Here is a 14,823-nt window from a genome sequence, read left to right as displayed (position 1 = left end):
GCGCTTGCTTCGCTCGCTCTCGTGATCCATCCCAGGCACTTGGGCTAGCTTGTCACTGACACCAACACCCCGGATAGGAATTAAACGAGAGGAAAATGGGCCACGAAAGGAAAAAAAAGAAGAAAGGCCGAAGAACCCGCCGCCCGTAGCCTGATTCCGGTCCGGCCAGAAAAAACCACTGACGCAGGAGCCGGCATCGGGGCTTCTGTATACTTCGTAATGTTTGCGCCATAGTTCATCTCATGGCGCTGACCGACATATGCACGCAATGATTCAGGCTCATGCAAATATAGGAAGACTGCAAGAAAGGAAAAAAAAAAAAGCTTCGTTCCAACATACCTCTTCGATGCCGACACCAAGTGGGATGCGGGTGCGTGCGTTGCGTTGCGTTCGTAGGCTGTAGCGAGAGGGGAATCCCGGCGTCAAAAGCCAAGATGCTCCTTTCCCGGGGATCTGACACTGTCCTCGTCTGAGCTGAGGCACGAGGAGACCTACGAGGGCCGTTGGAGTCCAAGTCCCGCGAATACCTGCTCCAAGTCCCGTGAATGTAGAGGGGGCCGATGGCCTAGCAAGGCAATGGAGCCGATGAATGGAGGGGGGAAGGACTGGACGTGATGGGATGAGATGGCAGCCCTGGGAAAGACGTATCGGGCTGAGCAATTGGCAGCGTGTCAGCGGTTTCTCTGAGGATTCTCCTGCACATGCACATTCAATGAGTGGTGGTGTGTTGGGTTTCCCTTCCCTTGACGGAGGGGGATCCCTACTTTACACAGAGCTGTGTAATCGTGGGCTATTCTTAGCCGTGCTGTTATAGACAGAATACGTACCTTTTTCCCGTTGTGTGTTTCAGAGCCCAATGGAATGGCACGCTGGGCCAGGTAGACTGCAAAATAGGGCGCTTTCTCGGCCAATGGCAACTGCCTCACCCTTGGGAAAGGGTTTCGTCGAGAAATGATGCTGGCAATAGCAACCCGAGTGAGGGGGGGTTCTTCAAGCCTTTATTCAAGTTTGACGTTTTGACGGGGAGCTGAGGAGAAATGTCGAGATCTCTATTGTGTATAGCCTCAAGGACAAAACGCACAATCTGGTCTGATCCGTCCAGTGGTGCATGCACCCACGATGATTTAAGTATTTTTCTTCTATTCTCCCCGAAATCTTGGAATGTTCTCCGATTCTTTGACGGAATGGAATCTGTGGATCATTCAATTGCGCCGAGATACCACTATCATGCTCATCACTTTTTCTTGGCTTCCTTCTCTGCCACTCTTTACCCAACGGTAAACGCTTTCCCATCTGGCGAGATGGGCCATTTCCTTCAACCTTCCCCCCCGCCCGCGCGCGTCGGATGGGACGGTCTTGGTGCTTGGGTTGTGTCCTACTTGCTTGTTGTTCTGCTACTACCAGTCCGGTGTCCCCATTCACCACCGAAAAAACGAGTAAGCTTATTGAAGCTTACGTCTCCCTTCCCCCCTCTCTATACACTGGGTCCCTGACTTTCGGGAGGCTGAGCAGGGCTTGGCTTAGAGTTCTCTGACGGAGCCAACTCTGTCTCTGGTCCCGGGGACTGCGTGGTTCGGGACCGCTAAACCTAATTGGTCTCTCTTTTTCCTGATGTCACTCATCCTTCACTTGGAGGTTTCATTTTGCTGCTTCTTCTTCACAAAGTATCAGCAAGAGAACGCTTCTAATACACCTAGGCACGCACCCGAGACAGCTTGGTTCGGTACGAGTTGCCAGGCAGCTCCAATTTCCAGGGTCTCAAGCGAAGTAGTATTGGAAGTTACACATTCAGAAGAAACCCCAGAGTTGATTAAACCTCCCGCGTACAGGGACGGCATGGGAATGGATGACAGAGTTCAGAAACTCAATACTCCCCCTCCCCGCTATCGACCGAACCAATCATCCATCCTCATCTTACACCTTGGCTTCTCACCAGGGAAAAACATCAGACGGCCTAGATTTCTAGAGCAACCATTTGGCATTCAACACCGCCTTTCCCTAATGTCCATCTCTCTACACAGCCCGCGCTGGTCAGTAAGTCAGCCAGTCGAAAGGGTCGGATTTAAGACTCTGATCCTCCGCCGATGCCGTGCAGTACCGCCGCACTCACGCAGCGTGAAAAATTAAAACAAGCACACATAACTACTTACACTAGCACAACTTACATCTCGGCGCCCCCCTCATGAGGATTGCGCGTCAGACCCCATCCTGTGGTGGCTTTGCTTTCTGCATGCGCAAGAAAAAAAGCCAAACGAAACAAAACAAGTTCTTCTCTCGACCAACCATTTCGTTTCTGAACCCTCTTGCTTGCTGAATAATTGATAAACATTACCAAAAGTCGGTGGAGATGGATAGTGCCCTTTCACAAGTGATCCGAACTGGATCTCTCACCTTACCTTACCTTATCCCAGGAGGCCTCCTCCATGTTATGTTCCCTGTCTTCCGAGAGAATCCAACCTTTTTTTTTCCCCCACACGCATCAGGGTATCAAATTACCTCCGAGCAGTTCACGGCACCTGAGGCCGCCGCATCTTTGGACGCCGAGTCCACGGGGGGGAACGTCTCGCCTGCTAGGACGGACTCCTCAGGAGTCTAGCCTTGATTTCTTGGCCCGAACAGGTCGATCGTGGTTCTTGGGTTTCCGTCTCCGTCTGATCGTCATCTGATACTTTCTTGGACAGCATGTAGAAGCCAGAACGATGGGGAGTGACGGAAGCTGCCTTCTTCCGGAGAACTTTATCATGATCCATGACCACTACTCCGTGCCACATGGGTCATAATTGTAGGTACGCTGCCATGTAGGAAAGAGTTGATGTTGGAGCCAGGGCATATCGTGATTTCTTGACTACTGCTACAGTTTCACTTACACAGTTACCCACGTGATCATTGTCCAGTTGGACAGCCTTCGTCCACAAAGATCGTGGCCTGATGATAATTTGTCGGTGATATACAAAACGGGCAAAGCTCATGATCAAGAGGATGCGTAAGAAACCCCCATTCTTTCACCAGTCACAGAAATCTCTGCTGTCATATCTGGCGGGACCAGAAAACCCAGTCCAGAGGGAGTCTTGAGCAACATCACCATCGTCTCAGAGAGGGTCCCGAGGGATTCCGTTCGGTGTAAGCGTACACCTAACACTGCTTTCTACTCACATTACTCCCACCGCCACGTGTCTTGCCAAACCTAAGCACCTAGCGGCAGAAGACTAATTGAAAACACAAAATTGACGGTACGGCGGAGTCCCCATTCTCTACTCGGATATAAGAGATACCTTTGATGACATGCCAAGTCCAACCAGTACCGCGTAGACCCTCGGCCAAGAGGCTACGGATTAGGGAAGGATGGACACAGCAAGGCGCTGTTCGGTCCTGAGAACAATGATGACGACGACATCGGGTTTGCCTCCAATCCGTCTTCCAAGCCATCCGTACATGTACCCCCCAACTTCTACCTATACACACCCTTCGTGAATGGGAGAAACGAGCTGACGAGGTTGAGGCTATGCTTCCAAGGCACGTCACGGGGAAGCGCCGGTACCTGTCCCACCAGATTCTCCCGTAGAGACCGAGCCTTTCCTCTCCGCCTACTCCCGCCTCCTCGTTCACCAAGGGAAGCCAACAGGCAGACACCATTTTCCGTCTGCAATCGTATCTCGGCCCGGTTCTGCACAGAACGGTGAATGCAGAAACACACTTCGCTTCCCAGCCCCCCATCACACAAGAACCCAACCTACAGATGTCGCATGCATAGCAAAACCCGCAAAAACGACATCGTTCCGTCCTGCGAGGCCGCGAGGCCCGCGAATGGTGCCGTCCTAGCGTCACGCATCTCCCGCTGGCCGTGCTCTCTCTCTGTCTCTCTCTCTCTCTCTCCCCCGTCTTGTCTCCGGCCTCGAAACCCACCACCAACTAGCGCGCCCGGGCTTTTTCTTCCCTCCGGGGGCGGGCGGAGCGCCGAGTCTACTTGTAGGGAGGGGCATCCGAGTGTCAGCAAGCTGCAGATACACACGGACGGACGGACCCGTCTCTTTTCCTTTCTTTTTAATTCCCGGGTTCTCAGCGACCGCAGACTGACTCTCCACGGTCTCCATCAACGATCGGGCCGCTGTCGTGACCAATGTTTCTCGGTGTTCGAGAGAGCAGCTGAGTCTCGGTGGCAAAAGGGTAGCTTCGTCGACTACGAATACTGTATCAGCAGGCACACCCTTCCTTGACTTTGATCATACCCTTTAAGCTGACCCGTTAATTGGTGGGAACCGTGTATCAAGTTTTAGAATGGGTTTGCCCACTCGTCATCAAGATATCAAGTTAAGTCCGATATCATGCCGGGCTTGTGAGGCATGTGGCGTGGCATGCGATGAATAGGCAGTGTATGTTTCCATGTTTTTTTCCTCTTTGGCATTTGGACTCGAAAATATTTCAAAATACGGTTCGCTATATGGCAAAAAACAAGAAGCAATAACCCTAGAAAAGCTATTCATGGGGGTTTCCAGGCGGGACGGTACATCAAACCGATCGGTTCGTACCTATATCCATCCTCCTCTGTTCATATGGTATCACTCACGTCTCTCCTGTCTCTCCCTCACTCTCCTACCATCATCGTTCTGCATTTACTTCTTTCTCTTTTCCTCGTGGACAATGTTGATAATCTTTTCAACAATGGAAGGATCCGAAAGCTATTGTTTGCATTAGCACACTTGTATACATAAAGAGGTGTTTTCAAACTTACAGTCGTAACATCACCAAGCTGATCCTCCTCACCAGCCAAGATCTTGCGGAGAATTCTGCGCATAATCTTGCCGGAGCGGGTCTTGGGCAGATCGGGCACGATGTGAACGGCCTTTGGTGCGGCAAACGGTCCGATGCTCTTGCGCACCTGCATGATGAACTCCTTGCGCAGCGCGTCCGAGGCCTCGTTGCCGTCCTTGAGGGCGACGAAGGCGTTGACGGCCTGGCCGGTGAGCTCGTCCGCGACGCCGACGACGGCGGCCTCAGCGATGGAGTGGTGCTCGATGAGCGCGGCCTCGATCTCGGCGGTCGACAGGCGGTGGCCAGAGACGTTGACGACGTCGTCGACGCGGCCGCGGATCCAGTAGAAGCCCTCGTGGTCACGGCCGGCACCGTCACCGGTGAACTAGAGTCATTGTCAGCCAGTGTACAACATTGTCAAATAGCAGGAGAGACTCACGTAGTAGCCTGGGTAAACATTCAGGTACGTGTCCATGTAGCGCTTGTGAGCGCCCCAGACGGTGCGGGCCATACTGGGCCATGCCTGCTTGAAGGCCAACACACCCTCGACATCGTTGCCGTGAATCTCTTCGCCGGAAACGGGGTCGATGATGGAGGGCTCGATGCCGAAGAAGGGCAACGAAGCACTACCGGGCTTGGTCGGCGTGACACCGGCCAGGGGAGTGATGACGTTGGAGCCCGTCTCGGTCTGCCAGTACGTCTGCAGTTGTGTTAGTCCTGTTATATCCTCGCGTCAATGCCAGCTTCACTTACGTCTACAATGTGGGCCTCCTCCTTGCCGACAACCTCAAAGTACCACTTCCAGACCTCGGCGGCGATGGGCTCACCGACGGAGCCGAGCACTCTGAGGTGCTTCATGTCGCCCTTGACATGCTGGTCACCGGCCCGCTTGAGTAACCGCAGAGCGGTAGGGGCGACGTAGAACTGGGTGACTTGGTGGTTCGCGATGATATCCCAATATCTCGAGAAGTTGGGGTAGGCGGGTGTGCCCTCGAAGACGACGGTGCTCACACCGAGCAGCAGAGGGGCGTATACGACGTAGGTGTGTCCGGTAATCCAACCGACATCACCACCGCAGAAGTAACGGTCACCATCGTGGATGTCAAAGACGTACTTGCCCGTGGCGGCGGCACCGACGAGGTAGCCACCAGTAGTGTGCATAACACCCTTGGGCTTACCGGTGGAACCGGAGGTGTAGAGAAGGAAAAGGGGGTCCTCGGAGTTGACGCGCTCAGGGGGGAAGTAAGAAGGCCACTTCTCAACCTCTTCGTGCCACCACCAGTCACGGCCCTTTGTCATGGGCACATCGGCGCCGGTGCGCTTGTAGACGAGGACGTGGGACACATCGGGGCACTGCTTCAAGGCATCGTCGACAATCTTCTTCGTGCCGATCAACTTGCCACCACGCTTACCCTCATCAGTGGTGATGACGACCTTTGAGTTGCCGTCAATGACACGATCACGGAGAGAGTCGGCGGAGAAACCGGCAAAGACGACGGAGTGGACGGCGCCGATACGGACGCAAGCGAGGAGAGCAATGATGGCCTCGGGAATCATGGGCAGGTAGATGGCAACGGTGTCTCCCTTGCGCACGCCCATCTGCTTCAGAACCCAGGCGGTGCGTGAGACCTCGCGGAGCAGCTCGCCATAGGTGACATTGCGGCCTTCGCCAGGCTCGTCGGCCTCGTAGATGATGGCAACGCGGTTGGGGTCCTTGAAGGCGTGACGGTCGACACAGTTGTAGCAGGCGTTGAGCTGGCCCTCAACAAACCAAGCGCTATCACCACCGGCCAGGGAACCGGAGTAGACGGTCTGGAAATCGCTGAACCAAGACAGGAGCTCGCGGGCTTTGGTGCCCCAGAAGGCCTTTGGGTCGGTGATGGATTCCTTGTACAACTTTTGGTAGTCCTCGAGACCTGCAGCAGGGGAGAGGAAGGGGGAGCTCCGGTCAGCCAATGAAGAGGGGAGGAATTGGGGTAAAGAGGGGAAGATGGCTTACTGCTCAAGTGGGGCTTGCTGGGGTGCTCTGCGGGAAGGAGACAGAATTGTTAGCCCAAAATGTCCAATCAGTAGCTCCGAATTGCGCTGCCCCTCCTTCTTCCTCCCATGGAAAGTACAAAGTACTTGATGGGGATCCATAGGGTTGACCACAGTAACCACGACCCCCTGCAGCCACCATGGGCAATCTCCAGTGCCCCTCACGCGACTTTCGGACGGCAACAGGCCATGGAACTGGGTCTGACTCTTGGGTGTCTGGGTCTGGAATCTGGCTTCTGCAAATCGGCGGCGCACTTACTGTCAAGCATCTTTTGGGGGGGATCTGTTGGGATTCAAAATTAGCCATGGTGATTCTCCCAACAGACATGCAAATAAAACCATTTGGTCGAAGCGAGAGCAGTCAGGCTTTGCGTTGCGCTCGCCCAGAGAACCGTGTAAATGCGGTTGAAGGGGTGAGGACGCAGACGCAGACGTTCGGTGCTGTTTGGCGCGAGGGACTAAAAGTAGACCAGAAATGGAGCTAGGAAATTGGGGTTCTGTTCGGGCTTACGGAAGGTATCAACGAGGTGGGCCTCGGCGACCACGGGGGCCTTTTGTGGCTCTGCGGCATCGGTCATTGTGGCGGCGGGGTGGTTTATGTGTGTGTGTGCTGCGTGCGTGCGTTTGTGTGTATTGTGTGCTGTTTATGAAGCGATGCGGGGTACTTTGTGCAGGCTTGTAGAGGTTCTGTCGAGCTTCGAGAGATCCGCTGGCGCTGCTAAGCTGTGAGAATCGTGCGACAATCGTCCTTCTTTGCCGTCCTCGTCGTAAGAGAAGCAGTCCTGCTCGTGCAGTAATGATGGGAGGTCGCGCGCAAGCTGGGGTCGGAACTGGCGCAACTCTCCACAAGTCAAGCGTCGAGTCGCGTGTTGTCCTAGATAGGCGTTGCTGCAAAGCGGGTAGCGGCAGCAGAGAAAACAAGTCGACGTCCCAATGGGTGGTTCGCTTGAATCCTGTCCTCGTTGTGTTTGCTTTATGCGTATGCAACTGAGAGGGGAGATGTCCTAGAAATGTAGGAGTAATCGGAGATGGGTTGTGGAAGTGAAGAGAAGAGGAGGAGTAGGAGGAATTGGGAAAGACGAAGAGGATGTGAGTCGTAATTAAGAAGACCAGCTCTCCAGGTGGCCCAGCCGCGAATTGGACGGGGGATAGGATTGCTTTTAATGGACGAATGGGGAATTGGGACTTGTACTGGGAACGTCTGGTAAACGTGGACTCCCACTCCGGGCACGTCGACCGACAACTTGAGCCGGAGGCGCTGTTCGGGACCTGGGACGGTGCACCGCGTCAAGCTTGAGAGCTAAAAGGAAGCTTCCTTGTAACGACACTAGCCACTCACTCACTCACTCACTCCTCAGTACCGTACTCCGTACCTTGCCTTACCTTACACATACATACCCGTACATACATAGCTTCAGTCGCCAGTCACTACTCAAGTCTCACAGTACTTCAGTGACACTCATACAGCATCTCCGTTAGCCCAAGGTCCCAGATTTGGGCATTGTGCGGCGTGTCAGTGAATACAGCCAGGTCTCCATCTACAAGGAGCCCCATCCACGGTACGGAGCACATTCACGGATCATGGCACACTGCAGCGCAGGCCGATGATGTTATGGAGAAAAGGGACAAGCCATGCGGAAAGGGAAACTCCTTCAGCCCATCCCTTGCCCTCCATTGGTCATCATTTGCCATGGCACCCCGCAATCCCGTCCGCTTCCTGTAGCCTGTAGGCGGGCTGTGGCTGGTCCATCTCCGTACTCTGTACCGCTGTACCGTTACCGCTTGGCCGGGGGTTGAGCTGCGTCTTGCCTTTCCTTTGCCCCGAACCACCTGCGAACCCTCCCCTTCCCTGCAACCCCTCGCGTCCAACCCAGCTCCCAACACCGCGCAGACCTGCATCGTCCAGTCAAAGACGAGACGAATGTACCTTTTGACCCTTCTCCCCAGAGCCCAAGGACGCCAAGCTACCCGTCTCCAAACTCGCCAAAGGAGCCCGCCAGCCCGCCTGCCGTCCGCGCCTGGATGCTCCTGGGCCCGTCGGTTGGTCTTGGTCTGGGAGAGGGGAAGGGTTTCTGCGCTAATGAGAGACAAAAAAGACACAATTGGACCTCGCAACTGTGCCTTGCAAGTACTTTACCAAGTATCCGTAGCTCATCTGAATGCGACGAACTCTGTCCGCCTACCGATTAGATTCTCCCGTCGACCGGCCGAGCAAATTGAACGCCCAATGACCCTGGCCCTGCTCGTGATCCATGGTAGCCTGTTATTGGGATGACGGTGACGACCTCCAAGAGCCTTCTCATAGTCTTGCGCTCATGTATACAGGTGACGATCCATTCGTTTTCACACCATCAGCGCTAGGGAGCCTGTCTTAAAACGGGGGCATCGTGTGTCAATCAGTGTCGGTACTGAAGTTGTCTCCTGCTCGTGCTCGTAAATAGCCTGTATGGATACCCTGACCGCCTAAAGTCGGCCCTATGATATATATTCATCGATTTACCATTGACCATGTCACTTCATCGAAGCAGGAGATATTGTGAGCCACCGTCTTGGTGGAGCTTTCTTCTCTCACCGCGGCTGTGAGTGTCGACATCTCTCATGGTCTTCTGTCTCGGTTTGTAGCCTGTCTTTTCGTGTCCTGGCCTGAACTCGCCGAGAATGCGCCAGTGGGATAAGTGGCGCCCATCACGCGACTTCTTCGTCCATCATCACCTTGGTTGCTTGAGTGGCCGAACCAGACCGAGGACAACCGGAAGCTCCAAGAATTTGTCAATGCGGCAGACTGGTCTCCCGACGCTTTGCTGTCAAATCATTTTGGCGTCAAGCGCACGAGGCACCAAAGCGTGCCCCTCACCTGCCCAGCGTTCCCCGCACTCTTCTTCCCCAGCGGCGTCGAGTTTGCGCCTCATAGGTCTCCTACCTCCTAGGCTGACCGCATTGCGCCGCTATTCAGGAAGCCATGCGGCTGTCGCCCAGCCAAGTGTACGCCAGCCGAGGACGATGGATGCTGATCACGGCGCGCGATCCTTGAGTGCCGTGGTGTTCCGGCCTCCGTGATTGGCCACGACCCCAACGATGACATATTGATGATTGTGTCCTTTGGCTTGGCTCCCGCGACTTCTTGACGACCTTGCAACGACCATATCAACCCAGGTCCTCTCAAAGGCAATGATGTTGTGCTTCAAACAAATGTATGCCGGTTGTATCGGAGCATCCAACGGGAGGTAACTTCAACAAAGTCGAGAATCGAACGGTCCCAGGGCTCCGCAGGCCCCGCTGTTCCTCGTAGGCATTTCGGGGTCTGGCATTGGGTCGGGATTCAACAAAGTCTCGCAGATTCCGGGGTCGTAATCCACCACGCCTGCAGCCGCAATTTGTAACTGTCTTCTTTCTCCTTGCAGATTGTGGGTAATCTCTCAGGCTGCGCACTAGCGCTTGTTGCCGATTGTCCTTCGGAAGAGAAAAAATGCTCCCGAACCCACTGTGATGACTGTCGATGATTGCAGTCCTATCATGCGGCATCTCCGACGTCGGCTGCGGTCCACAGAATAACCTACGGAGGCTGCCAAAGTACTCCGTACGTAGTACATTGGTACGAATAGTAGCATCCACTTGGGTGATCTGTTCTCCATGATACTAGAGTTGCATCGGAGCTATCATGGCCGCCGTCGAGGCCGCCGCCAGTTGGGGGAACCAAGTAACCTCCATCTGAAGTTGCAGGCAGCATGAGGAGGTTGGTTGTCGTATTGCTGCAGCATGGCATGGGCCTGTAGGCAAATGGAGGGGCACATCTGTACTAGCACCCTGCAGGCAGAAGAAAACCATTGATAGAAATTGCTGGTGTAGCGAGTGGTGGTGTGCGTGTGTGGTTGGAGGGGTTAAACGGAAGTCCCGCTCGTGCTTGCGCAGGTTCAAGAGAGGAAAAGAGACGCCCATGGATTGCTTGTAGTCGGATGCCATCCTCTGATGCAACACACAACAGGCAGGTGCTGTGTGCTGCCTGTCTTACCTAAGGCACCTGCATCATGTTTTTGTGTACCTGACGCCTGGCGCTGTCTTCTGGAAAAGTGGCTTGCCTCATATCAAGAGCCCTTTCCTCCAAAGAGGATACAAAAATACTGGTTCCTGTCGACTCTGTGAACATGATCGAATCGAAGAGATTCACGTTCCAGCTAGCAAATTTTGTCCAGCACCAAACGTGGCATGATGGCCTCCTGCAGTTAAACACCTCGCCTCCGCGTTTTCCCCCTCAGAACCCTTTCACCCAACCCTGGACTCCCCAGACAGCTCACAGACTTCCCGCATTTTACCCCGTGGGCACCCGGATATCCCATGTCCACCAGTCGAAGTACCTCAGTGAAGTATCGATACACAGGGGCAAGTGCGCGCCCGTGCTTGTGATGCGCTGTTTTAGTCGTGCTGCGTGCTGCCATTCCAGAAGGCCGGGTCCCTTGCCCGTCCTCACATTTACCCCCCCTGCTCCGTTGTTCTTACGCAGTACAGTACTATGCAGCATGTGTGAGACTGATTCCGACCTAACCTTTCCTTGCTCATCCGGGTCAGTCCACCTCCCGCCGTCTCATAGGATGGACGAATGGAAGTAGTCTTGGCATACCCGACACCCGCGGGGGAAGGCTTGGGCAAAACGCCGTCCCGCCGTCGTTGCCGCCGCATCTGTAATTTGTGGCCCGGGAAGGAGGGCTGGAGGGGTCTTCCTTCTTTACGGGAAACCCGGGCGAAGGATCCTTTCACATCTAAACGATTTGTGTGGAGAAACACAGGGTACTGATTACCTGTCCGTGTCAAAGAGCGAAAAAAAAATGTTGTTGCTTCAACCTTTGGTCGGGGTTTATTCTGGAAATCGGAGATACTCTCAAACGGGCCATTTAGGATAAATCACCGCGTCCTCCGAGCCTCGTGCGGCAGAATATGGATCTCTGGCATCTCCATATAAGCATGTGGGAATTTCGCCCTTTCTGTTGGGGAACTCCTGATGACAGATTGTTGAGTGCAAGCAAAAAAAGAAGAGGAGCCGTCCTAGCCGCTTGCGTGGTGACCTATCAGATTTACGCAATAGGTTCACTTGCATCTTGCGTGAGGCAGCATCGTCGCCTAAGCACCCAAGATACAGAAACCGACATTCTATCCTCGGTACCCTGGTCGGTCATCCTGACTGGAAGTATGGGCCCTGCCGTGAGGCTTTGCCGATCGATCATAAGTTACCACATGCATGCACTGCGGCTCCGAATGCTCTTGGAGGCATTGGACGCTCGACTTACACTCATAAACATCCAATCGGACTGATGGCGAAACACATGAGAGACCCAGCTGGTTGGAAACCGCGAAGTGGACTTGTTTGCATTTTGGCACTGGCCTGGCGTGCCCGATAGTAGTAGAAGAAGTATGTGCCCCCGACATATGCCGCCTTGAACCCCTAAACGCCTCCTTTTGTATTATCCATTTTGCTCACAGCTCCATGCTCATCAAGTACATCTCCATGATCCTCATGAACTTGGCCACAAACGCTTCCAGGTGGAAGATGACCTTCGTGCCCATCCTGATCCGGTGCTCGTAGAATGCCGACCACTTGATCACCTCCGCCTTCAGGGCATCGTCGATCAACGCAATGAGCTTGAAGGTGAGCGTCTTGAGAATCGTGGTTGGCGGGATGCAGTGCGTGAGAAGGTCGTATAGCTTTGCTCGCACTTGGAGAATCCGTGCCGGCGTGTGCTCATCGACAATCTCCCTCGCTATCTGGCTGATGAGTGCCTCCCAGTCTGGCGGCGGGATTGGTGTGCTATCCGTGACTTTCTCACTGTTGGCTTGTTAGTTTCTGATCCTGCAAATGTCGTGCAAAGGTGTCCTACTTTTGTGCGTGGACAGCCTCGTACATGAGCAGAGCTCGTCGCAGATTCCTGCCACTCTCCTGCGCGATCCTCATATGCAGGCCCTTCACCATGGGCCAGTTCTCCTTCTTCGCTGACACTGCCAGGACCTCACAAATTTGCTCGTGGGTTGGTGCAGCTACTCGGACCAGCAGTGTTCTCGATCGGATGGGGGCGATGATGTTTGCCGTCGAATTCGCTAGGAGGATCAATCGTAGGTTAGGAGAGTACTTCTCCATCGTGCGACGCAGCGCAGCCTGCGCATCTCTGGTAAGGTGGTCTGCCTCATTGATGACCACGACCTTGAATCTTTGCTTTGCCGACTGATCGACCTGTTGTGTCTGTGCCACCTCCTTCAGCAGATCCTGAACGACAACTCTGTCGTAGTTTCCGACGTCTGACGGGGTGATCTCGAGATGGTAGTTTGACGCGACAATGTTGAATTCGAGCTTGCGGTTACTCGACGTCTGGAAAACACGCGCATCGATCTTGATCTTCTCTACACCGGGTCCGTACAGCTCCTTCAGTGTGGCAACGATGCGTGTCTTCTTTCCAGCGCCGGACGGACCGTATACCAATAAATGGGGGAAATCTCCGCTCTGAGCCTGTAAAATGTGTGAGCAGCTGCCTGGGAGAGAGCAGATTTGTAGCTTCCTACCAGAGAGCCAAGACGGTCTGAAAGCTCCTGATGGTATGTCAGAGCATCTAGTGACCTTGGTCTATTTTTATCGACAATAAGCGCCATTTTGGTTGCTGTGATGTGGAAAACGCCGTGTTGAAGACCTGAAGTTGGCTGGCGGAGCGGGCTGCAGAGCGTGGGACTTTCTGGTGATGCGCTCTGCAAGAAGACGCGTTCGCGTTGAGTGGGAAATATCGAGGCGTGGCTGGTGGCATAGGCCCGTGCCCTCAAGCCACACATGACAGCTTTGAGGCATACACCATTACTTGGCGCCTAGTAACGACCCTCGAATTCATCCGACTCTATAAAAACCTATGCGTGCAAAAAACATATTTCAATGATAATCTAACGGTAGACTGATTATGGGTGTAAAAGGTATTTCCTTTACTTGTACAGTCGCAATGACACCTCCCCATCTGGTAAGGTCATCTATAGTACAGCCACTCCATGAACTTGAGATTGCGCTGAGCCTATCTCAAAGTTAAGAGCGGTAAATGTTACAATCATTTTCATCCAAAACTTTAGGGCGCTGCAGACGGCGTAGTGGTAGACGCCGCGCTGGTGGGCTTGCTCGTTGCCTCAGCCAGCAAGTCTTCAGGCGCAATCGCCTTTCTTGGTCTCTTCAGATCCTCCAACGTAACACCGTTCTCAAGTTTCGTAATACCGACAACAGGAGCCGCTCCCTTGTGTACAAACTCCCATTGACCTAGCATTAAGTCAGTCTTGGCTGTGCTTCACGCAATTGGAAATGTACTCACCGGGCAACTTGTTACCCGCCAGACGGAAGGCATCCTTCGCAACAGCCTCGTGAAGCATTCCTCTGATCTCGAAAACGATCTGGTTGACAGCAACACGCGCCGCCCAATGATCGAAAGAACCCTTTCCCTTACCCATACGCATCTAGTCCGGGAATCAGCACTTGACTATCGCCCATAATTCCTCAACATCCGCCTTACCTCGTTACCAGACACATAGACACCAACGTTGCAGCACACTCTCTTGTACAGTCGGTACTTTTGACCACGTAATCTCATCTTAATCGTATCTTCAGCGTTCTTCAGCTGCTTGGCGCTGATTCTTCGGTGGTGATCCTTCATTCGGAGACCGTAGTCGCCCCAGATGACAGTCGTGCCCTTGGTCGATCCTCCCGTAGCCACGCGAGGACGTCCTTTCATCATCTTCTTCGTTCGGTCGATCGAGGGTTCGAGCCATGTGCCCTGCGCTGCAGGTGTCGTGGAAAACGGGCGGGCATCGCGGAGGATCTGGGATGCGACCAGCGGCTTCGTCAATTGAGGTCGGATCGCGGCCCTAAGAGGACTGACTGTCGGCGTCGTAGATATTCTGAGGCCTTGGAAGGCGCTGAGAAGCGCCGTAGGAGCGGTGGGCCTCATGTTTGCGACTTGCCGATGAACGTCGTTGATGATGCGATCTCCAAAAAAACGTCCCTAGCTTCACGAGAGCTTAGGTGTGGCT

At 53.9% G+C, this 14,823-nt stretch overlaps 3 protein-coding genes across 3 annotated transcripts; all 3 read right to left on the bottom strand.

The window, feature by feature from the left end:
* Positions 1-4,610: 4,610 nt before the first annotated feature.
* CLUP02_01310 (acetate-CoA ligase) lies at positions 4,611-8,340 on the bottom strand (the record flags this gene model as incomplete). Its single annotated transcript, XM_049280352.1, has 10 exons — positions 4,611-4,676; positions 4,730-5,134; positions 5,189-5,449; positions 5,503-6,691; positions 6,749-7,040; positions 7,113-7,244; positions 7,298-7,396; positions 7,452-8,055; positions 8,181-8,214; positions 8,252-8,340. The coding sequence occupies 10 exons, from the start codon at positions 8,338-8,340 to the stop codon at positions 4,611-4,613; spliced, it is 3,171 nt and encodes a 1,056-aa protein (XP_049136309.1).
* A 1,457-nt stretch (positions 8,341-9,797) lies between these two features.
* On the bottom strand, positions 9,798-12,204 carry CLUP02_01309 (uncharacterized protein; the record flags this gene model as incomplete). The annotated part of the gene is made up of 11 exons (XM_049280351.1): positions 9,798-9,965; positions 10,039-10,087; positions 10,146-10,276; positions 10,424-10,494; positions 10,584-10,749; positions 10,805-11,000; positions 11,097-11,291; positions 11,327-11,571; positions 11,666-11,776; positions 11,870-11,898; positions 11,961-12,204. 11 exons carry the CDS (start codon positions 12,202-12,204, stop codon positions 9,798-9,800), a joined length of 1,605 nt encoding a protein of 534 aa, XP_049136308.1.
* Positions 12,205-12,252: 48 nt separating this feature from the next.
* Positions 12,253-14,741, bottom strand: CLUP02_01308 (replication factor C subunit 5; the record flags this gene model as incomplete). Its single annotated transcript, XM_049280350.1, has 7 exons — positions 12,253-12,601; positions 12,654-13,276; positions 13,330-13,576; positions 13,701-13,820; positions 13,888-14,056; positions 14,109-14,250; positions 14,307-14,741. The coding sequence occupies 7 exons, from the start codon at positions 14,739-14,741 to the stop codon at positions 12,253-12,255; spliced, it is 2,085 nt and encodes a 694-aa protein (XP_049136307.1).
* Positions 14,742-14,823: the final 82 nt, after the last annotated feature.

This window comes from Colletotrichum lupini, chromosome 1 (assembly GCF_023278565.1).
Source record: "Colletotrichum lupini chromosome 1, complete sequence".
NCBI lineage: Eukaryota > Fungi > Ascomycota > Sordariomycetes > Glomerellales > Glomerellaceae > Colletotrichum > Colletotrichum lupini.
This window is presented reverse-complemented; position numbering and strand designations above follow the sequence as displayed.